Here is a 26,153-nt window from a genome sequence, read left to right on the forward strand (position 1 = left end):
TTGGAGGATTCATCCCCAAGAACTCACGGATCCTAGAAGTGTCAGCTCCTTCCTGTCGAGCTCCCCTTTGCTGACCAATCTGATTAGCTACCGCTTGACTCAATATCCTAATTGCCTCTCTGAACTCGACATTAGAAACTTCCTCTTGATCTTGCACTCCCGGTGCATAGGGTAACTCCTGCTCATCAACATAACGTCTAGGAAGACGCCCTCTACCAACTCTTCGTGGAGGCATGGCTATCTGAAATACGCGCAAGCACAGGTTAGAAAGAAACCTTTTTAGAGATAAACTCTAACGCACGAGATGAGTGTGAAAGAAATGAGATATCTTCCTAAATGTTGTAGCCTCCCAATTATAGCTGTGGCGCGCTTTACACCGATAACTAGGACTCTACAGACACGGCTTCATAGACTCCCTAGGACTCTTGAACTCTGTGCTATGATACCAAGTTTGTCACGCCCCGAGCCTACACCCTGGGCGGGACCGGCACTCAGAGACCATTGCTGGCCCCAAGCGAACCCTTGGCCTGACTTTCTTAACTCAGCGGAAACCTGACTTAACAGAATAACTTCACGCAAAGCAAAGTCATAAGACAACTTAACTGATACAAATCTGGCCAACAAGGCACGTCGGGTCTCAAAATAAAATATTTACATATATATATACATAAAAGAGAGACTCAAACTAACTGAATGACTGACTGTCTATGCATACTCTAAAGTACTGAGATGGATGTTGGGACAGACCCTACAACATCCTAATAAAACAAAACTAAGAATACAAAACAACTGAGTCCTCCGAAAAGCAAAGAGGCTCACCACTGAATCTGAACTGCTCAACTGGATCAACGACGTGTAGGATACTGATCCGGGGTACCTGTATCTGCATCGTCATAAGATGCAGGCCAACTAGCATCAGTACATGGAATGTACGAGTATGCGAGCTGGAAACTAAGAAACCTAGGCTAGAAGGAAATCTGGAAGAAACTGAATAGCTTACCTGTCTCAACTCAACTCAATCTAACTGACTTCTTTCAATATAAGGCAATTTAAAACAAGTGTGATATAAAGAAGACTGTTTAAAACATGTTATAAACTCTGTGTGTATACAAATATACAATAAGCCTGAAATGTATATAGAAATACAATGAACTGATGTATATAAAAATACAATGATGTATGTGTATGAAAATACAATAACTACTGTGGGAGTTTCTCTAACTGACAACCATCACATAAAAGATATAGTGATGATACAGCTATCGACCTCACGTTGCCAGAGCATCTTATACCCGGCCAAAGGTATAAGACCTGAACTGCCTAATGGATCCACTAGTCTAATCTGAAAAGGATTCATCTAAAAAGTATGATCCTTTTCTACCCATGGTGGCTAACATGGTTCTATGGGGGCTGTGGGTTCTTTGAACGCTCCCCCAATTTGGTGCTCGATACTACTCCCAAAAATGTACTGGCTCTTATGTTTTTTTGTTTTTTTAAAACATATGTCTTTCTGCTGATATGAGATAATTACTCAAAAACTTGCCCGAAGGCTCCTTTGGAAATCTCAGTCTCCAACCTTGTTTAACTGTAGAAACATTTCTTTAAAACTTCTTTGGGAATACATAGTTCCCTAATAACTTTGAGAAATGACTCAACTTGGAACTCTTGACTCTTTACTCTTTACTTGACTTGCAACTTGAGTCTTAGAATGAAGTGAAAACGTTCAATAAAGACTCTTGAACAACTTTGAAAACTTACTTGAACTAACTTCTTAACTTTGCTTGACTTGACTCTAACTTCTCTTTAACTTGATACTAACTTGCCTTGAATTGAACTATGGATTCAAGGTGTATGATCACACGTATTTAGATGAGTTCGGGATGTTTAGAAACACTTTGGGGGTGTTGGAAACAACTAGGGAACATAGATATAACACCTAGGAACATGCATGAGAAAGCATGGAAAGAATGGGAAAACTTGGCGCTCTTGGCGCTGTGAGAGGCGCGGAGCGCCAGACCATAAACTTCAAAGAGGGACTGCTAGCTTACTAAGAGGCGCGCCGCCCCAAGGGGAAAACCTCAGAGCCCCTTTTGGGGTGCGCTGGCAGGCGCGAGCCGCCGACCCCTTGGCCAGAAAACTCGACTTTTCTGCCCCTTTTCTTCAACTCTAAACCACCCTAACTTCAAGGGTTCCATTCCCAACCACTAAGGATAATAAATTCCCTCAACATACAATAGATTATAACTCAAATACACAACCCAATCATGTCCCACAACCAACAATAACTTGAACAACACAGCTAACAACATCAACAACATCAACCCAACAACTTCAACAACATACCCAATCTTTTCTCAATAACAATGAGTTGGGTGGGTGGGGGAAAGGATCAACCCACATTAAGAGCTCACATACCTTGGTAGGGATCACCCCCGACGATTTCCACGACGATCTTTGACGGAAACTTCTTGATCTCCTCTTCTTCTTCTCTTCTTTCTCTCTTCTTCTCTTCTTCACTCAAGAACCCTAACTCTTTCTCTTTTAAAATGGGATAAAAATGATCCAAATTCAGCCTAACACACAAGATAATCCCAAAAAAAATGGCTAGGGAAAAGACCAAAATGCCCTTAAAATTTCCGGACGGATTCCCTGCCAACTGCCAAACTTTCAATGGCCATAACTCGCTCATACGAACTCGGAATCGAGCAAACTCGGTGGCGTTGGAAAGATCATTCCACAAGATTCACAACCATAACTGGAAATACTCCTAACTCATCCTGAGCTAGGAGTTACGACTGGTCAAAGTTGGCCAAAAACTCACTGATTTCCCTACTTAGCCAAATTTCTAGATTTTAAAATTTTTCCAAAAATGACTATTTCCAAATTTCAAGCTTTTCCATAGTTATTTCAAATTGCCGGATGTTACATAAAGCTTACCTCATATTAGATTCTTTTTTTTGTTGGAAAGATAATAAAAATGGGAGAAGAAGAATATCTATAGCCGTTGGAGGTTGGATGAAGTAGTTGTGAAGAAATAACTATCAGACTGTATTAGTCTTACGAGAGTGTAAAAAGCCCAATACAAAATTATTTTTAAGATACAATATTTATATCGAGCGTCGATAGAATTTTTTAGTATGTTGTTAACAAATAATATTATAATTTTTTCAACTAAAAGTTCTCCTTTTACTTTTGATAAGTTATTTTTGCGGGGATTTGTTTAATTCTTTTGTCTTGTTTGTAGTTTGGCTTCAACTTTTTGTGCCTTCTCAATTTGTTTATGTCTACATGTTTCTTGTCTACCTATTATATTTGTGAATACATAAATTTATTTAGATGTATTAACAATCTATTTAGATTTTCTTTTCCGCTTAATCCTATAGAGTAATTAAGGAGACCAATATTCCATGGTTACTTACGTTCCACTATACTTGAAATACATATATGAAAAATTTATGCCGATTAAGATGTGATATACGTTCAATACACAAATGATCAAAACATAATTCAATTATAAAGATAAATGAGAAGCTCCTAATCTAAAGTCAAATTATCAAAATGTCCATAATAATTAGTTGATAGATTATTTTACCCTTCAATGTTGAGGGCAAACCAAGGGTTTACCTGCAACTTCTGTCCATGAATCCCTTTTCGCTTGGTTACAAAATTAGAGCGAATTGTCTCTTGTGTTACTGTCTAATATATGTGTCAAAGAGTGGATTCTCTTGCAGCGGATATGAGGCATTATCAAATACTGTTCCTACAATAATTCAGGTTAAGACAAATGATATTCATTGTGCTTTATTTGTAAGTTTTTGAGAAATATATATACTTCTTCATGTTTTTGTTAATTTTGTTAAATGCAAATCATGCATTTATTAATTATTCAAGTAGTAATTTATTGACATATTCATACCATGAGAGATTACATTAATTATCTTAATTAGCTTCATATATTTCTTGTTTGGTGTCAAATGCATAGTTCTAGTTTAATGAATTTTATTTAATGAGTAAAATGTGAACGATAAAACTGACATTGCTAATTTCATTATATATATATATATATACTTGTTTCGACGCACATGCGTTGCACGTGAAAATCAAATCATGTACCACACTATTTTTAAAAATAATATGAATATTGCTAAATAAAAAACTAATCACTCTTAAAATCACGTAGTTACAACTCTTAAATAAACTTTCTACTCCCTTCCCCATAGTTCTTAACTTTGTTATTATTGTTTTGTAGGTGTATTTACTTTTAATATAATACAATATAAAAAAATATTGATATAAAATATAGAAGATATACTAAATTGGATGTTTTAGCTGGAGTATTAGATTAATTTAGCATTCATATCATGGAGTGTTCTAATTTTACTGAACTTTGAGATTGTCAACGTTTGTAAATCAAACTTTAGATTTTAAGAAGAGAAGAATAGAAAACATAAAAAACCATAGTTTAAAAATATGAAAACCCTCCTCCATTTATAGTTAAAAATGTGTAGTATTAGAATGTGCATATTGTTTCTTATCATAGAAATATAGAAGATATACGAAATTGAGTGTTTTAAGAATAATAATAATTATTAATATATTTTTTAAAAATGTAGTTTAAAAATTTGATGAATCCCTTCTTTTTACAGCCAACAAAGGGTAGTGTATGAAAAACTGCTTGTGGTGCCTTATCAAAAAGAAGTCACAACCCTTTAGAAAAGTCACAGTCCTTCAGAAAGGTCAAAACTCATAGGAAAAGTCATAACTCTTCAAAAAAGTCGCAGCCCTTCGGAAAAGTCACAACTATTCGAAGTTGCAACCCTTCGGAAAAGTCACAACTGTTCGGAAAAATCGCAACCTATAGAAAAGTCACAACCCTTCAAAAAGGTCAAAACTCATCAGAAAAGTTATAACTCTTCAAAAATGTCACAACCCTTCAATGTGAAAAGTTGTCTGCCTTAATATATTATTACAATATAATAAATATAAATAAATATAATACAATATAAAATATAGAAGATATACTACATTTGGTGTTTTAAGTTGGGGGTATTATAATAATTTAAAATTTAAGTTATTAGTTTATTCTTTTAAGGTAGTATAGATAAAAAGAGATAGATATAGATTGGTCTAATTTTAATTGATATGAAATTTAAAAAAATAAAGAAGACTTTTAATTTAAGGATCATATGTAGAATATATAAAAATGTCTTTTAACTTTGTGGTCTTAAAGATGCGTCCTCACTTCCAAGAAAAAAGAACATTTTATATTAAACTGAATAAAAATAAAAGTACAACAAATAAATTGAAAACGAAAGAATACTTATTAAATGTAGTTTGGATTCTTCAAACAAGTTTTTGATCAAATACTTTTTCTCCATTAGTTTGAGACTTTTCAGATTCTGAATACGAAGTTGTAGTTTGTGCAACCGAAAATCATTAAACTTCTTGTCGAGTAAGAGTTGTTGCAAATGCAAATGTATATTTTATGGCTATGAAAATGAGTGCATATTAATTATCACGATACTCTTCTGGTTTGAAGTTGAGTTATTCATTATCCTTGTTGCATCAATTTTTATTGATCTATCTAATTTACCAACAAAAAAATATTGTAATTGCATAATCGAACAACTCTCATAATCTTCCTTGTTATAAGTAGAAGAATAGAAAACTTACAAAATTCGTAGTTTAAAAGTGTGAGAAATCCCCTCTATTTATAGACAACAAAGGATAGTATGAAAAGATGTTTATCGTGTCTTTTCAGATAAGTCACAACCTTTCAGAAAAATCAAAACTTTTCAAAAATGTCATAACTCATCGAAAAAGTCACAACTCTAAAAAGAAATCACAACCTTTCGGAAAAGTCACTACCCATCAATGTGAAAAAGTGTCTGCTTTTAATATAATATAGTGTATATAAATATAATATTAAATATAGAATATATAATAATAAATTGGGTGTTTTAAGTTGGGGTAATATAGTAATTTAACATTCATGTTAGGGAGTTCATTCTTTTAAGGTAGTATATATCTATATATATATATATATATATATATATATATGTTGACAAAACATATACCTATCATGTAAATATATATGAATAATCATTAAAAGGACTAAAATATTAAACTGACACTTGATGCTAAATTTAAAGGGCTATGTATGCATTTAGTCAAAAGTTTAGAAGGACTAATCGACAAATTATGTAGTTCTTAGAGGTAAATTTAAAAACTTTTAAGAAGTGCAATGTCTTTTTGTTCTATAACAGCTTTACTCTTTCTTCTTCCTTTAGCCCTCAAAACCCTACATTTCACTTATCCGTTACACTCCTTTTCTTTGATATGTAAATAGCCTTCATGAGTCTGTAGTTGTTACTCAAATGATATTCTTGAAGTGATGAATGTTCTTAAGGATGTACCTGAAGATGATTCACAAGTTGCATCTAGTAAGATCAGACACATTCATCAGTTGAAGAATCTCCTTTGGGTAACATCCTACATGTTAATTAATTCCATAAGAATGTAAATTTTCTTTAATCAGGTTTTAAATGTTAAAACTTCACCAAAGATGATTGTTAAGTCTTTGTTTAGTTTTCAACATAAGTGAATAATTTTACATTTGTGTTATTGATATATATTTTTGTTTAAAATTTTTATTGTTAGTTTTTCTATCATATAGTAAATTGATTGTTTTTCTATTCCCAAGTTAATTGGAAGAGGCAGATTCATATTGAAAGAGACTTATGATATATTGTTTATTGTAACTTAAGTGAATTCATAGATTTGCCTTTGTTAAGTGGTGATGACTAATTATATTATAGACCTATTAAATGCAAGTCGGTAAAATTAATTTGTTGCATTGCAAGTATTTGATCTATTGATTTTCTAAGTTTAAGTTTAAAGATATATATATATATATAAAGTGCATTTTTAGTCAAGAACGAATTGAAAACGGTAGGAGCTAGGATGACTAGTGTTTGACATGATTTGTTCAGTTTTCTGACAAGGCATCGAAGTGTGTGTGTATATATATATATATATATATATATATATATATATTTCAAACCAAATTTATTACAAGATCATTATAGCTTAAATTCCCTACACTAAATCAAGTTGTATTATGATTTCATTCCTACACTAATTCAAGTTGGGAAATTCTAAAGTGAAAAGTTGAATTACCATTTTATCCCTACAAATAAAAATGTTGTGAAATATCTAATTAATTAAATATTAAATAATTAATACATATATTAATAACATACCAAAAAAAATATTAATTAGAATAAAATACAAGCATTAATGCCTAAAAGCGTACATTAAAAACACACACCCCATTTGTCTACTATTGAAGACCCCAAAAGTTTAAATTATTAATCGATGATGCAGAATTAATGTTGGTATTTAATATTCTTCTCATAAGAGAAATGTAGCAACATACATAGTACACGGCTGTTGGCTTTGGATACTTAAAGACTCTCTCATCATTTAGAATTATTTTATAAAGGGTAAATTTAATCGCGCTTCGCACCGACACAAAAAAGTCTCACTAGATTTACAAACTATGTTTATACTATATTTGAAAATTAAAAATATTTGAAAATTTCCTTTTAAAATCTAAATGAAGTTTTACTACTTTATATTATTGTTAACGCTATTTTTTATATATAAAAAAATTCTCTAACCTTTCATTTCCTAAAGGCTTTGCCCTTACTTCCATAAAATAGCATGTAATATCAATTCAAATTGATAAAAAGAATTAGAATGATTTCTATTTTCTGGAATAACCTTTTATTCATTTTTGCCCGCATCATAAAATCATAATTTTGTTAACTCTTATTAGTAATATAATAAATTGATTATCTTTTAGTTCTGTGGATTTTTGTTTGAACTCTCGTAGGCTGAATATGAAAAGGCTGTAGCAGTCCATAAATATGGAACATGAGAATGTTGTAACTATTGAGCACACCCATTATCGTTTCTTTCATTAAAAATAATAATGCGTGAACTTTATAGTAATTTACTAACCAAAGATGAGTAAAAAGCAAAATAAATTAACAAAATAAAAAAATACTAATAAAAAAAGAGTGTAAAAAGCCAAATAAATGGAGAAAAAATAAATAGTAATATTGCTTTTCTTTTAATCCTTTAATTAGAAAATAAGAGAAAAATTGAGGAAAGATTAAAAAAATAAAAAAGTATAATTGATAAATTGAAGAGAGACCTAAGAAAATGAAATAAATGGCAATAATGAGATCTGAAGAAATAAAATATTGTAATTAAATTTATTTTAAAAATTAAATAGAATTTGACCAATGAGTCCCTCTGCAAGTTGACCATTTTTTGTTACCTTTCATACACAAAGTGTAAAATTTTGTAATAACATCTTGTATTTGACATATATAAACTTCTACTTTATCAAACTAATTTGGCTATCTGTTTTGATGATGTTCATGCATCATTAAACTTCATTCTTGATGAATTTGAATCAAATTAAGCTTACCATTTCTCTTTGATGAATCTTACATTGACATCAAACTTTCTTTTCATATGGTGAACTTGTGTTTGACATAAAACAAAATTTTGAAGAATATATCTATAATCTTCATCAAAGTGATTATAAATTGTCACATCACTTTTTCTAAATCATGTCTTTTGATTATTAACCACATGATGATGAATCAAAATCTAAATGAGGTAAAACATTTAAAAGGAAGAAGATATATTGATAAAAAAAAAGGAGAAAATAAAAATGAGTAGCTAACAACTCTATAGAGTATTGTTATTAATTGATGGATTAAATCATGGAAAATGTGGTAAAAGGAAGTTGAGGAGACTTTTTCTATGTCATCTCTTTTTGATTTTAACCACATGATGATGAACCAAATGAAGGAAAACATTTAAAAGGAAGAAGATATATTGATAAAAAAAGAAGAAGGAGAAAATGAAAATTAGTAGCTAACAATATCATAGAGATTGCTATTTATAGATGGATTAAATGATGAAAAAATTGGTAAAAGGAGGTTGACAGGAGACATGTTACGTTATTTAAGTTGAGGATGCAAATAGATAGAACATTTTAGTAATTCATGAAATATAATTAGATATAGTACATATGATAATTGTTGCCAATCTGTCTTTAAAAAATAGTAATATTGATTACTAGAAACTTTGCAGAAACACGAAGTTACCAAAGTTTCCAATGAACCAGTGAAGAACAGAAGAACCAAAATTAATTCACAAAAATTAAAATCTGTAAAACATACCTGAATCTGGAAAAGACAGAACGAAAAAAGATCAAGTCCACTGAATGCACAGTGTCCCCTTAAGGAAATTATTCTCCCTCTAGTATCTGAGGTTTGATTTGTAATATGTCCTCCCAGGATAGAATGATATCAATCACTAGTGTATTGATACCCAAAACCCTGGTGTCAGCGAGCCACTCAATGATAGTAAAGTACACGAAAAATATTTGTGCAAAAGAAGAAGAAGAAATCAGAAAATTTCGTAAGTAAAAGTCTGAAGAACTACTGGTATTTATAGCCAAGAGAAACTGGTTCTGAAAGGTTGCAACCTTTCAGAAACCACACATCTATTTCAGAAAGTTTGCAACCTTTCAAACGGTCATGGTTGTTCCTGAAAGTTGCAGCCTTTCAGAACAGTCATCTCCAACGGTGGGAAATTCAAACAAAACGGGAAAGTAATTTAAATAAAATGGGTCACACGGATCCGAGTCGGATCGAAATGTTTCGGTTAATTAACTAATTAATTGAAACGTTTTTGGCCATTTAATTTTATTTATTTAATTAAATAAATAATTAAAACAAAACTTTGTCCATCTCTCGATAGATCATTTTCCAAAGCCGAAGTCGAAGCCGAGCCGAGCGAGCAAGCGACGGAGACGGCGCGAGGGGGGGTCTTTCTTTCCAAACCTTTTAACAATTAATAGAAATGTTTCTCTATTTAAACTCTTTCTATTTTTCTTTCCACCACCAATGAGGGAGAAATGCCTTTTTACTAAAGCATAAGAGGACTTTTCAAGTTCCTCTCTTTTCATCTTCCCTCCATAAGGAATGCACGGACGAGTGTGTACTTTACAAGCAAGGATCAATTGCATCTAGATAAGTAGGTTTCCCCTTAGACTTTCCGTAGTGAACATATGTCGGATATACTCAGTCAATCGGTGGATGTGATATCTTTGAACCATCGATCTTTGGTGTATACCTAGACAACCATATGTCACACAATTAACCATTTACCATTTATGGTTCTTACGGTTGTGTTCGTTTCAGCCACGAACACCTCCTGGTTTCATGAGTGTATAGAGAATAGGCTTTTGACATAAAATTCTATTTGAAGCAGCTTACACTTCACACTCACATAGGTGATTTCTAACCGTGTCATTTCGTAGATACATTATTTGGTCAAATCTGCAAAACTTAGCAAATCATTAAAAACTTTAAGCTTTATTAACTCATTAACAAGCCTTAAACCGTCAGTCACAACTTTGTTTTTCTCCTTGAATCTAGCTCTTGGGATCTCCAGGCTGCTAGATAGAGTTACCGCCATGCTGACTTGTCCTAAGCCGTAAACCCATTCCCTTAGATGATTTTTCAATTGCCTTTCTCACTAGGCCTTTCGTTAGTGGATAATACACATTATCACTTGACTTCACATAGTCAATTGTGATAATTCCACTAGAAAGCAGTTGTCTTACGATGTTATGTCTCCGTCGTATATGATGAAACTTTCCGTTGTACATGACACTCCCTGCCTTACCTATTGCTGCTTGACTATCATAATGTATGCAAATAAGTCCCACAGGTTTGGGCCAGAATGGAATGTCTAACAAATTCCAGAGCCATTCAGCTTCTTCACCAGCCTTATCTAAAGTAATAAATTCAGATTTCATTGTGGAGCGAACGATACAGGTCTGTTTGGACAGTTTCCAAGAGACTGCTCCTCCACCAAGTGTAAACACAAAACCACTTATGGATTTTACTTTATTTGACCCGGTGATCCAATTTGCATCACTATATCCTTCAATCACGGCAAGATATTTATTATAATGCAAAGCATATTGTTGTTTCTGTTTCAGATACCCCAACACACATTTCATTCCCAAATATGGTTACTTAAAATTGATTCGATCTCACTATTGACTGCTTCTTTCCAATAAATTGACTCAGACGAAGACATAGCTGTTTTAAATGTTTGAGGCTCATTTTCAAGCAAAAATGCCACAAAATCGAATCCGAAAGAAATGGATTTCCTTTGGCGATTACCATGCCTAGGATCCTCATTAGGTTGTGTATTTTCCGTTGATTCTTCCCGTGGTCGTTTAGGTCTTTCACTTGTCGACTCACATTCAGTTTTATACAGATAAATGTGTTCAAAGAACTCAGCGTTATCTGACTCAATTACCGTATTCACATGATTTTCAGGATTATCAGATTTGTCAACCAAAAACCGACAAGCCTTACTGTTCACAACATATCTAATAAATACACAATCCACTATTTTGGGTCCAATTTTCACCCTCTTGGGTAAAGGAACCTCTACCTTGGCTAGAAACCCCCACACTTTGAAATATTTCAAGTTGGGCTTCCTTTCTTTCCATAACTCATATGGAATCGATTGCGTTTTTCTTTGGGGTACTCTATTGAGTATATTGTTAGCCGTAAGGATGGCTTCCCCACACATGTTTCACGGTGAACCAAAACTGATTATCAAGACATTCATCATTTCCTTTAATGTTCTATTCTTCCGTTCCACCAAACCATTTGACTATGGTGTTTAGGGTGCAATAGTTTGATGAACAATACCATATTCCAAACATATCTCTGCAAAAGGAGATTCGTATTCTCCACCCCTATCACTCCGAATCATTTTTATTTTTAGATTCAATTGATTCTCCACTTCATTTTTGTATTACTTAAATGCATCAATTGCTTCATCCTTACTATTAAGAAAATATACATAACAAAATCGAGTGCAATCGTCAATAAAAGTTATAAAATACTTTTTCTCACCACGAGATGGTGTCGACTTCATATTACATATATCTGTGTGAATTTAGTCTAAAGGTTTTGAATTTCTTTCAACAGACTTATAAGGATGTTTAACAAACTTACTTTCCACAAAAATTTCACATTTCGATTTATCCCATTTGAAATCAGGCAATACTTCTAAAGTAACCAATTTTTGCAAGGCTTTGTAATTTACATGTCCCAAACGAGCATGCCATAAATCATTTGATTCCAATAAGTAAGCAGAAGCAGAATTCTTATTAATACTGTCAACAACCATTACATTCAGTTTGAAGAGGCCCTCAGTGAGGTAGCCTTTTCCTAAGAACATATCATTCTTACTTATTACAGCTTTGTCACTAACTACAACACACTTAAACCAGTTCTTAATGTGCAGTGCAGTAGAAACTAAATTCTTCCTAATAGTAGGAACGTCCAAAACGTTGTTCAGAGTCAACACCTTGCTGGATGTCAATTTCAACATTACTTTCCCAGTTCCTGCAATCCTTGTTGTTGCTGTGTTCCCTATGAACATATCTTCATCAAACTCAGCAGGAGTGTACGTTTCAAAGGCTTCTTTCATAGAGAAAATATGTCGAGTGGCACCTGAGTCGAGAAACCACTCCTTGGGATTTCCAACTAAGTTGCACTCAGAGATCATTGGACAAAGGTCATATGCATCTTCCATCTCTTCCACGATGTTTGCTTGACTTTTGCCTTTGTCTTTGTCTTTGTCCTTTCTTGGAGCACGACAGTCAGAAGACTTGTGACCAGCTTTACCATAGTTGTAACAATTGCCCTTGAATTTCTTGTTGGCCTGTTCTGACTTTTGTCCGTTGGAGTTCTTTCTCTTCTTGCCTTTGGTAGGAGCTTTTTCAACAATATTAACTCCAATTATTGTCGAACTCTTACGAGACTTCTTTTCGGCGGTCTTGTTATCTTCCTCAATCTTGAGCCGAATCACAAGATCTTCAAGCTTCATTTTCTTACGTTTATGCTTTAGATAATTCTTGAAGTCGTTCCACGAAGGAGGTAACTTCTCGATCATTGCAGCCACTTGAAAAGCTTCATTTACTACCATATCCTCAGCAATCAGATCATGGAAAATAAGTTGAAGTTCCTGCACTTGTGATCCAACAATTTTACTATCTGACATTTTATAGTCTAAAAACTTTGCGACCGCAAACTTTTTCAAGCATGCATCTTCTGGCTTATATTTCTTCAAAAGTGCATCCCACAATTCTTTCGAAGTTGTCATTGCACTATAGACATTATATAAGTCATCCTCTAAAGCACTCAAAATGCAACCTACATAGGAAGTCTGTCTATTTCCATGCTTCAATAATCATGAATTTTTCTGTCTGGCATTTCAGCAGCAAGCACTGGAGTTGATTCATTGGTAAATTTCTGCAGACCAAGAGTGGTAAGCCAGAAAAAAAACTCATTCTTGCTATCCTTTGAAATTCACACCAGAGAATTTTCACGGTTTCTCTGCTGGTGGTACAGCAGTTCGGGTTGGTGCAGCAGCAACCACCGTAACCTTATCATTTGCCATTTCAGAATCTGTAATAAACATAAATTGATACAAATGACTCTGTAAGCAATAACATAAATTGCAAATTTAATATGAGTATAAAACCACGAAGGTTTTTGTCTCCACCAGAAACACAAATTAAAATAAAAATAAATAATTTCCTTAAGATTGTTGTCAATCTGTGTTTAAAAAACAGTAATACTGATTACCAGAAACTTTGCAGAAACACGAAGTTACCAAAGTTTCCAATGAACCAGTGAAGAACAGAAGAACACAAATTAATTCACAAAATTAAAATTTGTAAAACATACCAGAATCTGGAAAAGACAGAATGGAAAAGGATCAAGCCCACTGAATGCACATTGTCCCCTTAAGGAAATTATGCCCCTCTAGTATCCGAGGTTTGATTTGGAATATGTCCTCCCAAGATAGAATGATCTCAATCACTAGTGTATTGATACCCAAAACGCTGGTGTCAGCGAGCCACTCAACGGTAGTAAAGTACCCGAAAAATATTTATGCAGAAAAATAAGAAGAGATCAGAAATTTTTGTAAGTAAAAAGTCTGAAGAATAACAGGTATTTATAGCCAAGAGAAACTGGTTCGAAAGGTTGCAACCTTTCAGAAACCACACGACCAGTTCAGAAACTTTGCAACCTTTCAAACAGTCATGGCTAATCCTGAAAGTTGCAATCTTTCAGAACAATCATCTCCAACAGTGAGAAATTCAAATAAAATGGGAAAGTAATTTAAATAAAATGGGTCACGCGAATCCGAGTCGGGTCGGAACGTTTCGGTTAATTAACTAATTAATTGAAATGTTTTAGGCCATTTAATTTTATTTAATTAATTAAATAAATTATTAAAACAACAAATTGTCCAAAAATAATCTCTCGATCATTTTATAAAGCTGAAGCCGAAGCCGAGCGAGCAACCACGACGACGGCGCAAGGGGGTTCCCTCTTTCCAACACTTTTAACAATTAATAGAAGTGTTTCTCTATTTAAACTCTTCTATTTTTCTTTCCACAACCGATGAGGGAGAAATGCTTTTTTAATAAAGCATAAGAGGACTTTTCAAGTTCCCAACTTTTCATCCCTCCATTTCCCATTAACTCTTGCTATATACCCAACAATAATTTATTTAATTATTAAATGTATAATTGTCTATTACAAAAATGAAGGAATTTTTTTTAAAAATGGATAGAAAGATAAATATGAATGGAGGTCATAAAGAAGTGTCACATCACCTTGACAATTTCTTGTTTCTCTTTGGTACTTGAAGGTGATAGAGGGAGACTTCATGAATGGTTGATATTGCAATGTGGGGAATCGATAGTGCCCCTCACCAACAAGATAGTAGTTCAAGTAGCCAATCAACTGAGCTGCTAAGATTCTCCTATTCGTTGCATCCCTCACATTTCAATACAAGTACTTTTACCTTAAGTAGTTGTGAATGTTTAATTTAGTGTCTACTTTGACACATCTTAAATGTTTCTAATATATAGCTAACTCTTCCTTTAAGAAGAAGACATTTGTGTGATCATGTTCAATATTATATTAGAACACCAACGAAGGCACATACTGTAAATGACAATCAAGAAGTTGGACCAAGTAAATCATATTCAAAACCATGTATTACTACCTTTTTTCATTAATGCCATCACAGAATAAAGCCCTTGCCCAAAAACTTTTATTAGAGCATGTTTATATCATTCATGGTTAATGAAGGTTTTATTAATTTTGGAATTCCGTTATTTTAAATAAAAATTAAATAGAAATAGAAGGTGATCGGATTTATGTAAGACAAAAGTGTAATACCATGCAAATTCTAAGCTAAGATTCGAACAATTCTTTGTATTTGTAGATTTTAGTCCCTTGGATGATTCCTAATTGTGAATAGGTATCAAGGTTAATTCTTTAGTGTGAGAAGAATTCTGGAGATGAATTTGGTAATCTTCTAGCTCAACTAAAGCTCCTTTACCGAGTGAGTTGGTATAAGTTTTTACTTGGATCAGCCTCTAATGAACACATATCTTAAAATCGAAAGAGTTATGTGTCCCATTACCTATCAAATTAAAGGTCTTTGCGTCTTCTTTCCAATGCCACCAACCGTTCATAAATTCGAGTCCGGAGTAAAATGTTATGATCATTTTTTTAGAGACGCTCCAGTTTGCCAAAAGCGATGGACAAAATGGCAATCCCTCACTTGAGGTTGTCACACTTTCTAGTGAGCTGGAAAATTTACCCCAGAATTCGACGGCTTGAACGACGGTTCGTCACTTTGACGGAACAACATGAAATTTTACCGATTTCATTTTAATTGAGGCTATTTTTTTTTTAATCTTAAGCGCTTTGGAGAGTTATCTAAATGATCTTAAAACATCGTAGGAGGATTAGACAATCATTTTTCATCATTAAAACCCCTCTTATTCTCTCCTCAAACTTTAACTCTCAAGAATTCTGAAGAAATACCACGTTAGAATTTCTGTTTCAAGGTTCTCCACCAAGTTTTTCTTCACTAAGGTATGTATTAGTAATTGAATAAGATGAAGCAAAAAATATTTCTATTAATCGATTAAGAACTGATATATATATACAAAATAAATAACAGAGTCTCTAATAGAGAGTCCTTCCTACTGTGGATACTAAACCAACAAACTAGAAAAATAAGAAAACAAACTCCTAAAGTGGTGGATACATATCTAACAACCTATGCAGTAAAACACTAAGTAGTAACAACGTGTATGGAGTGCAGTAACATAAATAGCGTTCTAATAGTATGTACTTAGAACAATAATAAGGACTTCCTTTCATCCTCATGTCCAAAACTTCCAATTTTACAATATGATTTTTATGATTTTGTGAATTAGGCTTCAAACCCAATTATGAATACTTTTTGAAATTTAGTTTTCTTTTCTTAATATGTATATGATTATTATTCTTGTTAAAGCTACTATGCATGAGTCTTTACAAGTTTTTTCTAATCCCAAGATTTAAGCAAATTAGATTTAGCATAATTTTACATGTTCCAATCTATATTAGTAAAAAATTGCATGTTTTGAACACATGATCCCAAAATTCAATAAGCATGACTAATTTCAGCATTTCAGAACTTAAGTAAAATAATAATTGTAACTAGTATTATGCTTTATTTCAGACGTCAGTTTATCTAATATACAAGTTTGACAATATGCGGTAACATGCAGTATATCAGTTGAAATACAAGCATTACTATTTCTACAAACTGATTTTTTTATCACGATTTTTCATAGTAGAATTCCAAGGTATATTTTCAGTTTAGAGCTAAAGAACTAAATTTACATTTACAGATTTTGAAAGTAGTTTTCCAAATGATCTTTATATGTTGATCTTAAAGTTGTAGTTATTCTATCCATATCATATGTTCATAATTATTGAGAACTGATTAATGTTTATATACTCGGTGCATTCCATGTATTGACCACACTTTTCTCTGTGTTGCATTTATTATGATGTAGATTCAGACGTTCGTTCTCAAACTCATAGTGAGATAGGTGGCAACTATTTCAGCCAAAAGTTGGTGAGTCCTCCTCATTCAGGGACTTCATGGAATAACCAATAGTTAGACCTTATTGTTGGGCTTGAGGCTGTGATCTTGGACTAGGTGGAGTTCCAAGTTAGTATGTTTGTGTTGCGTCGGGTGTTACCCTAATGGTTGTTTTCTGTGTTGATTTTGATTGGGTGGATGATGTCTTGGTACTATATCATGCATTTGGTACTCACATTTGACTTGTTTATTATTGAAAAACCTTGGGACTTTTATATTTGAGGAATGGGAATAGTTTTCACTAAGTTTTCCCCATATGTTGAGCTGTGAAGGGGAGGTTCGCTCGTTAAATTAAGAGAAGAATTTATATGGGAAAATACAACTTTTTTCTGAGTTTTTAGACATAAAACGACAAAATACTTGGTTTATGAATTTGTATGCATATTGGGCCACTTTTACACTGATAAGCTTGAGGCATCATTTTGGGAAGACTGTCGATTGAGATACGAGTTATATTTCACTACATTGCACTTGTCGATGAGTCTAAGGTATCATTCTGGGTGGCTCAAGAATTCTACCATGCTTCTACTTTCTTGTATTCATCACTTGCATCACATCATCCTATTTGTGTGAGTTGTTGTATGTATGTTATGACTGTCTTGTACTTGAGTGTTTCCTTCTCACTATCTTGTGTTGTTTTCCCTCTTTTCTTGATACTCTACAAGAAATAACACTTTTAGTGGCAGCTAAAGTCGCCTCAAAATCCTCAAAAGTCGCTGCAAATTACATTTAGTGGCGACAGAAGGGTCGTTGGCGTTACGACTGAAACTAAAGGTTATTTGTGGCGACAAAGATGAGTCGCCACAAAAAGACATCTTTTGTGGCGATATTTATTGCCACAAAATCTTATTTATATCGTCACAAATATATTGGACAAGGTGTCCAATAAAAAGGTCGCCACTGATGGAAAGGATATAGCAGCAACAACAGTCGCCACAAACACTACTAGGGGCGATTTTAACCCGCCACAATAGAGTTAACTTTCAATATTGGGAAAATTGACTTTTGGCAGCGACTGTAAGTCGCCACAAATACTATTATATTTTGAAAAAAAATAATATTTATATATTTAGTACTAGTTGCCTAAAAATATAGCAATTGTCCATTACTCATACAAAGACATAGCCAAAATACTTCTCACTAAGAGAATGTGATATCTTAAGACTCCTCTGTCAATAATTTTTCATCACTTGAAGAACCATCCCTGTAACAGAAAAAAAAAGTAAAGATTCACTTCAATCAATTTGAAATTAAGTAGGAAAGGGATTTGAGAACAACATAAAAAGTTCATGCTTACATAAATGGAATACTAACTTCTTACTCACAGTTGCACTATACATGGATGAACAACACATTTGGTATTACAATAATTTTCTCAATCAAAAGATAGAAGGAAAAAATCTAATTTCTTATTATATATTCATATAAATAACAAATTTTTCTTTGTCATTAACATTAATTTATTTCTTAAAGATAAAAGGCATATTGTTGTAAACAATAGTCATTCAACTACAGAGTAGATGAAATAAACAATCAACTTAAAAATAGAAGAACGTGATATTTACTACAATTTATATAGGTGTCTTGTACATGTTGATGTTCCTATATACCTGATTAACATCAGACTTCATTTACTTGTACTGAGTGATATATGTATGCATCTGCTTCAACTTGTTTTTTCATATAACAGATTCATCAATTTACCTTAATGAAGACAATTACCTTCATTTAGGTGTATCGAGCAGCACTAAAAGAATGCACCTGATTCAACTTTTGCTTTTCCATGAGTTTGGTATAAGCTAGATATTCAAAGGTATTATCCAATCAGGGGAAGCTAAAAAATGAATATATAATCGAAGGTACATTGCCTAGCACCTGCTAACTGATGGTGATAGTACTATTCAAAGAAAAAGATGCCATGAACATCAAAACTTGCAAACAACAATCTGATTTGAGACTAGTGAAAAATTACTTTCAAAATGTACAGCATGTGCTCATTTCGCTAAAGAAAATCAGAATCATACATGTTAGCTTTCAAGGAATTAAACTATATCCAAAGTACAGTGTCCTAAGGAATCCTCATAACTTGAATCAATGAGAAAGGCAAAATGTGCTAAAAGAATACAGCTGATTCATTAAAATAAGCACCAGAAACACACTTCCTCCATTTTAATTTATTTGTCTGATTTTGACTGAACACAGGGTTTAAGAAAGTAATAAAGAAGAATTCAATAGTTACAAGAAAATAATACCAGTTCATGAACAATATTTTACTGAATTTTTTTTTTTATTTACAACAATGAATTAAATAGCTATAAAGAATTTTAAAGAAATAAGCACAACCCACTGTGAAGAATTTGGTCAATCTTGTACAAGTCTCTTTACACCTCTTTCATACCATAAATTACATTGGCATAGGTCAAATAAGTATAACACTAATACACAATCTCCCACTTTTGTAGATTACTCATGCTTGGGTGAGGTCAAGTTCTTGAACAACTCAAAAGTTGGTCGTCTAATTCTTTTTAGATAAATATAATTGAACAAGGTAAATTTTACAATTAACAACTAAATACTAGTACTTTAAATAGTGCAACTTTCTGTGCATAAATACCAAAAGGAAAGGAAAATAAAGAAAACAACATGAACCCTTCTTAAATTTCATGAAATAGTACCCAGATTAAGTATCTAACATACAACTTGAACCCTTCTTAAATTTCATAAAATATTGTACCCTGATTAAGAACAAAACACATAAGTAGTGAAGATTAGTGTAATGAAGAAACTGCAATAATATGAAACTCATGCTAAAAGAAAATTCACTAATAGTTATTATCAATCAGTGATAAACAAAAATAACAACAACAAATAACAGAGCAAATATCAAAAAGGGACGTAAAGAACTCATTAAAAATCATTTTGCTGGACGAACTAATCTTATCTTATCAAAAGAATCCATCATATATTTTCACGAAAAACTCAAAGGACGTGTCTAAAGTTTCAGCAGTTATTGCCCTAAGAAATTACCCAACCAGTAGCACAAAAAATCTCTTATGTGCATATAACAAAGAATCAAACCATTATATATATCTATGTAGAACTTCAACTTGAAAGTACACTATCCTCTACGATGGCCTTTATATCATCTAACGTAACCACATTTTGGTTAATTGGAGCCAAGGTCAAGGAGATGATAAATTGAAAGTATTCAGGATAAAAGGTATTATGTAAAATATAATTGAAATAAGAACGGAAATTGTTTTCATTAAAATTACCAAGCCTAGAGTATGTTTAGTCGTTATAAACAATACTTTAAGTACATCTCACCCCAATCCATCATGTATTACAGTAACAAGGACAAGGCAAAGTGCAATTATTATTTTACCTTGAGATGAAGGAAGAAGATCCAACATTTCCTCGTAGAAGGGGCCCATATGAATAAACTTACTATATTTATTTCCCCTATAATTGTAAGTATTAGCTTGCTAGACTATTTTAGTTCATCTTTTCCCTGCAAAATTGAAAGCACACTAAAATAGTTTCTCAAATCTATTATCAATGAATTTGGTTTTCAAGCCAAGGACATATATCATATTAAGCTTGACATTTGAGTAGCTTTCAATTTGCATTATTGTCATCCCAATTTCTTTTTATCTATAACAAGTTATTAATAATTTAAAATTAATTGAGATTGTACTTCTAGTTCACCTTTATCATAATTCAGGTAATCAAAATGGAAGTAGAAATTTTCTCTCTTACACAATAATTCTGTAACATTCATTTAAAAGAGAGAACATTCATTCAGAATTACTTTTAATAATAAATATAAAATAAATAATCTAAACCCTAGTCGTCTGTATCTCTTGTCCCAATTTCAGTGCTTCACAATACTAAATACTTTTGTCAGTTCAGTAATTCACACTCGTTAATTTTAGCAGAAATGAACAGTATGGATTATAAAATATGTATCACTAAAAGATATGAAATTTCAAAAAGAAACTTTCAGCTTACCAGGAAAAGAAGATATCTGAGAGAGGAATATCAAAGCCGAAAATTCACAAAATAAGTTTGGCGAAGAAGCCATCCTTCTATGCGGAGGGGTGGAGATCTGTCAATTCCTCAGAGATAAGGGCTTCATATGACTATTCCTGTGTGAATTTCAAACTGGTCAGACAAATTGGAGAATAACAATCTGAGAATACAAGTGCATAAACGTCAGCATTTATAGATTTTCAAGGCCAAATTCATGTACCATCAAAAAGGATTTGAAATTTAAGTAACTACCTGATAGATTTGAGCTATTTGAGCTGCGATTGGGAATTTTGAAGAGAGAGGAACGTTTTCTAAGAGAGACACAACTAATGTTTTACTTCTCCTTTAATTTAGGGTTGTTCTTTCTCTTTACTTTTTTTTATATTAATTAAAAGTAAAATCATTCACATGTAGTGGCGATCATGTCGCCACAAAAATTCTTCTGAGGCGATTTCTGATAAGTTGCCACTAATTTTTAGAGTTAAAAAATTTATTTTCACCCGAAATGAAAAACTCAGCTATATTAGAGGTGACCTAAGAATAGTCGCCACTAAAGGTTTAATCATTTATAGCGAGCCAGTAAATGTTACCAATTTGTAGCGAGTTTAAAAGTCGCCACAAAAGGCTCATCTTTTGTATCAATTAACCAAGTCGCCACTAAATGTCGTCGCAAAAAATTGAATTTCTTGTAGTGATATAGTTGGTTATCGTAACTTAGAACCTTTCCATTGTAATGTTTAGAGCTATCATGCTTCTCTATATATATTTGATCTTTCTAAGCTTGGTCAACCTATGTTACCTATTGAGTACCCAATATTTTGGTACTCATACTATATTTCTGCATCTTTTTCTGACGCAGCTCTCAGTAAGAGCCGTTCTCAAAGAGTGGTCGATCTCCAGCGATCGTCGTAGATTCAGATTGTGGTGAGCTCTTCATGTCCGGAGGCTTGCTATTTTTCCTTCTTTTGTACCTGTCTATATTTTTGTATTTTGAATTAGACAGACTTGTAAATATAACCTTTCTGTATGTAGATGCTCTTGTACTAGTGACACCGGGTTCGGAGATTGATTATTGTGTTTAGTTTGTGTTTGTTGGCCCCCTTCAGCCCCGTTTTCTAAATTGTTTATCATATATTTACAATTCTATAATATGTCCCTATTCTGTATATTCATTTCTGCTTATGTTCCTTCATTTTAAAAGTATTTTATGTCTTCCTCTTTTATATTGTTAGGGTTTTGGCTTGGCTACGTGAGGGCTTATATGCGCACCATCATGACTTGATTTTGAGTCGTGACATAGAGTTATTGATAAGTATTAATTATCCAACTTATTTATTTGCATATTATCAAACACGAGTTTTCTTCAATCTATATTAACATGTGTTGCATATATTTGATATTTCTTTGTGAAAGTAAAGTTTCAAAATCTTTTTTCTCTAGTTCTTGTTTTTTTGTGGACGATTAGATATAAAATTGTCAAATTTGAAAAAAATATAGTATTTATTTCCAAGTTAAAAACAATATTAAAAACTTGGAAATTGTGTCCAACATGAATAAGAAATAGAGTTATTTTTAATTTTTGTGAGTGGTTTATATTGAAAATAATAAAAATATGATCAAACATGCACTTAATTTCTTTTTTCCATCCTCTCGATAACTAGCTAATGGGCAATAACATAACGTTATAAAACTAAGCATGCCTTAATAACTAGACCCTTCCTTAAAACTTGTTGGTACTTTAGTTTTAGACACTTGAACTATTGCGTGTTCCAATTGAACACCATGAACACATGAAATATATATAGACACTTGCAATTTAAATTATGATTTCTAGTGTATATTTTCATTGCTCAATCCATAGAAATAAGAAGGGCCACTCAAACATTGACCTAAAGTCAAATTCAAATGGAGTCCTTAAATTTTATTTTATGTTTTAATGAAACTTTGTTATGGTAAATTCTTTTAATCTTTATTGAGTCGTATAGTATTCTAGATTCGTTAAACTTCAAAAATTATTTCCTCTCATATGAAAACTTTATATTTTATATAGACAATACACAATATTTTTTTTAAAAAAATAACTATAACCAATTAATATTGCTTTAAGAATGAAGGCTACTGTTATATTAGTCATTTAAAATATGTTATGTCCTTTCACTATACAAATCAGTCTTAATAAGTTGTAAAACTTTAAATATGTTCAAATAGCTATTAAAGCCAAATATTAAAGAACAAAATTTCCCCATTTTGTTTGAGCAACAGACTCATCATAATCTCTTATGTCTTTTTTTTTTTGGCAACATATTAAAGACATCATAGTCCTTTTTTTTTTGTAAAAAACACATCATAATACTTATTTACTTTGGAAACAAACACATCACAATCCTCTATTTTTGGAAATAAACTTATTATAATCCTTGAAATTGATTAAATGTGTCAACATCTTTATCCACCGTTGATTTGCTCTTTCATCCAACGGCATACAAGTTCAATCCTCGTGATTGTCTTCTCATTGGCAGGGTTATAACTCCTGTGGGCTATAAATACCAAAGCCAGATTGCTTTAGGAATTCACATACACACACAACAATTCAATTCTTCCGCTTCATTTGTCTCTTGTTTCTATAGATCAAAAAGCAAAACTTTTTTTTTAGTGAAAAAGATCAATGGTCGGTAAAGGGAAAAATTTTGGTTCAAATGCTAAAAGAAGATCTCGTAGCAGCAAAGCTGGCCTCCAATTTCCAGTGGCTCGTATTGCCCGATTCCTCAAAGTCGGGAAGTATGCCAAACGTGTTGGTGCCGGAGCACCGGTATTCCTTGCTGCTGTTCTTGAGTACCTTGCAGTTGAGGTGAATTTCTCAAGTTCCTTCTCTCTATCTCTTTTTGATATGTCGAATTTATAGGATTTGTGATTACTAAGTTTTAGATATATGTGATTATTTGTAGGTGCTTGAATTGGCTGGAATTGCAGCGATGAATGACAAAAAGACTCGGATCATTCCAAGGCACATTCAGCTAGCTATTAGGTTTGATAAAGAGTTGAATCAATTTCTTAGAGATGTGACCATTCCGAATGGTGGTGTTATTCCAAGAATTCACAACATTTTTCTGCCTAACAACAAGAGTAACACTTCAAAGGCCATTGCTGATGTTGCTCACGAGGAGGAGGATTAGACTGATCATTCCGTTGCTAGCATCGCGATGTTTACTTTTATTAATCTCCTTGTATTCATAGAAAATTTTATAATTCTATAATATAAAACCTTTGATTTCCTTTCTGCAAGTTTAATGACATATGATATTTATGTGGCTTAGGATAAAAACTCAACATACTTGGATCTTAGTATTACCTATTGCTTCAGTTATCATATCATTTATTATTTCTATTGTTATTCATTTCCTGATGTGTATAATAGTTTTAGTTTTTTCCTTTCAAGTATTCTTAGCAAGCTTTATTAACTATTTCCCAAATTTGAAATAGAATTTTAATTTAATTTGAAATTTCATGATAGATCTAAAGTACGGTAAATGAAAGTTTTTCTTAGAATGCTTTATTAACAATTTCCCAAATTTGAAATGCAATTTCAATTTATTTTAAATTTTCATGGTAAAATACTTTTAGTGAGTAGATCTAGAGTAATGTAAATGAAATTTTTTCTATAAATAAAATATAAGAGATGAAATATTTGTAATCCAGGATAAATAAGTTATAAGATCTCCTTTTTTTCATATTAAATAGTAGTATTACATATTCTATAGGAACCTCACTAATTTATCTTCTAACTTGGGCATCTTGATTATCTTTTCACTATATTGTTGAATGAACGATGAAAAGTAAAACACCATAAGTTTTATATTGTTATGAAAAAAATTGCTTGATACGTGAACAAATTAAGTCAAATATAGAAAATATTTGAGAAGGTACCTCAAAAATTATATTTACATATAATTAAACAAAATTACTTTCCAGTTGAATATAAATTAACTCTTCAAATAATGTAATGTTAGTATAGAATAAAATTTATACTTTTATCTTTTTCGAATGCGGTTAATCATCGATATACTATTTAATTTTATTTGACTAATATGTGCATCAGTTCTTATCTCTAAAATGTTCTCTTAATATTCATGTTTACGCAAAAGCAGTATCTCATTAAAGAAAAACTCGGCATGCTATTTTTCATCTTCAATAAGAATCTGGTTGGTGTTCTTGTTGCCCGCAATCTCAAGCAATGGAAATTTACCCTTTCATCCAACGACGTACAAGTTCAATCCTTGTGATTTTCTTCCCATTGGCTAGGTTATAACTCCTGTGAGCTATAAATACCAAAACCAGATTGCTTTAGAAATTTACATACACACAACAGTTCAATTCTTGTGTGTCATTTGTCTCTTGTTTCTATAGATCAAAAAGCAAAACTTTTTTTTCTCTTTGAAGGGAAAAATATCAATGGCCGGTAAAGGGAAAAGCTTTGGTTAAAATGCAAAAAAAAAGTCTCGTTCTCGTAGCAGCAAAGCTGGTCTCCAATTCTAGTGGGGAAGTATGCCAAACGTGTTAGTGCCGGAGCTCCGGTATTTCTTGTTGTGGTTCTTGAATACCTTGCAACTGAGGTGAATTTCTCAAGCTCCTTTTTTTTCATATGTCAAATTTCTAGGGTTTGTGATTACTAAATTTCACATACATGCTATTGTTTGTAGGTGCTTGAATTGGCTGGAATTGCAGCGAGGAACGACAAAAAGACTCGGATCATTCCAAGGCTTATTCAGTTAGCTATTAGGTTTGATGCTAAACTTTGTCAATTTCTTAGAGATATGACGATTCCGAATGGTGGTGTTATTCCAAACATTCACAATATTTTTCTGCCTAAAAAAAGAGTAGTTCTTTAAAGGACGCCGCTGTTGTTGGTCAGGAGGGGGAGGAGGATCAGACTGATCATTCCATCTTTAGTATCGAGATGTTCCCCAAGTCCTTAA

The 26,153-nt window shown here is 32.5% G+C and overlaps 1 protein-coding gene, 1 long non-coding RNA gene and 1 pseudogene across 2 annotated transcripts; 2 read left to right on the top strand and 1 right to left on the bottom strand.

Annotated features, from left to right (window-relative positions):
• Positions 1 to 18,226: 18,226 nt before the first annotated feature.
• Positions 18,227 to 21,285, bottom strand: LOC125866847 (uncharacterized). The gene is made up of 3 exons (XR_007446573.1): positions 21,160 to 21,285; positions 20,534 to 20,659; positions 18,227 to 18,352 (listed from the first exon to the last, which is right to left on the bottom strand). It is a non-coding gene; the product is annotated as an uncharacterized LOC125866847 (long non-coding RNA).
• Positions 21,286 to 23,845: 2,560 nt separating this feature from the next.
• Positions 23,846 to 24,353, top strand: LOC125868729 (uncharacterized). Its single transcript, XM_049549312.1, has 2 exons — positions 23,846 to 24,028; positions 24,126 to 24,353. Exons 1-2 carry the CDS (start codon positions 23,846 to 23,848, stop codon positions 24,351 to 24,353), a joined length of 411 nt encoding a protein of 136 aa, XP_049405269.1.
• A 1,276-nt stretch (positions 24,354 to 25,629) lies between these two features.
• Positions 25,630 to 26,066, top strand: LOC125868730 (probable histone H2A.3; annotated as a pseudogene).
• Positions 26,067 to 26,153: the final 87 nt, after the last annotated feature.

Source organism: Solanum stenotomum, chromosome 6 (assembly GCF_019186545.1).
Source record: "Solanum stenotomum isolate F172 chromosome 6, ASM1918654v1, whole genome shotgun sequence".
Taxonomy (NCBI): domain Eukaryota; kingdom Viridiplantae; phylum Streptophyta; class Magnoliopsida; order Solanales; family Solanaceae; genus Solanum; species Solanum stenotomum.

Excerpts from the sequence above, each read along its gene's own strand:
- LOC125868729 (XM_049549312.1), top strand. The coding sequence starts at position 23,846 with ATGGTCGGTAAAGGGAAAAATTTTGGTTCAAATGCTAAAAGAAGATCT. Across the intron at positions 24,029-24,125 it reads TTGAGTACCTTGCAGTTGAG|GTGCTTGAATTGGCTGGAAT; the intron begins GTGAATTTCTCA and ends GATTATTTGTAG.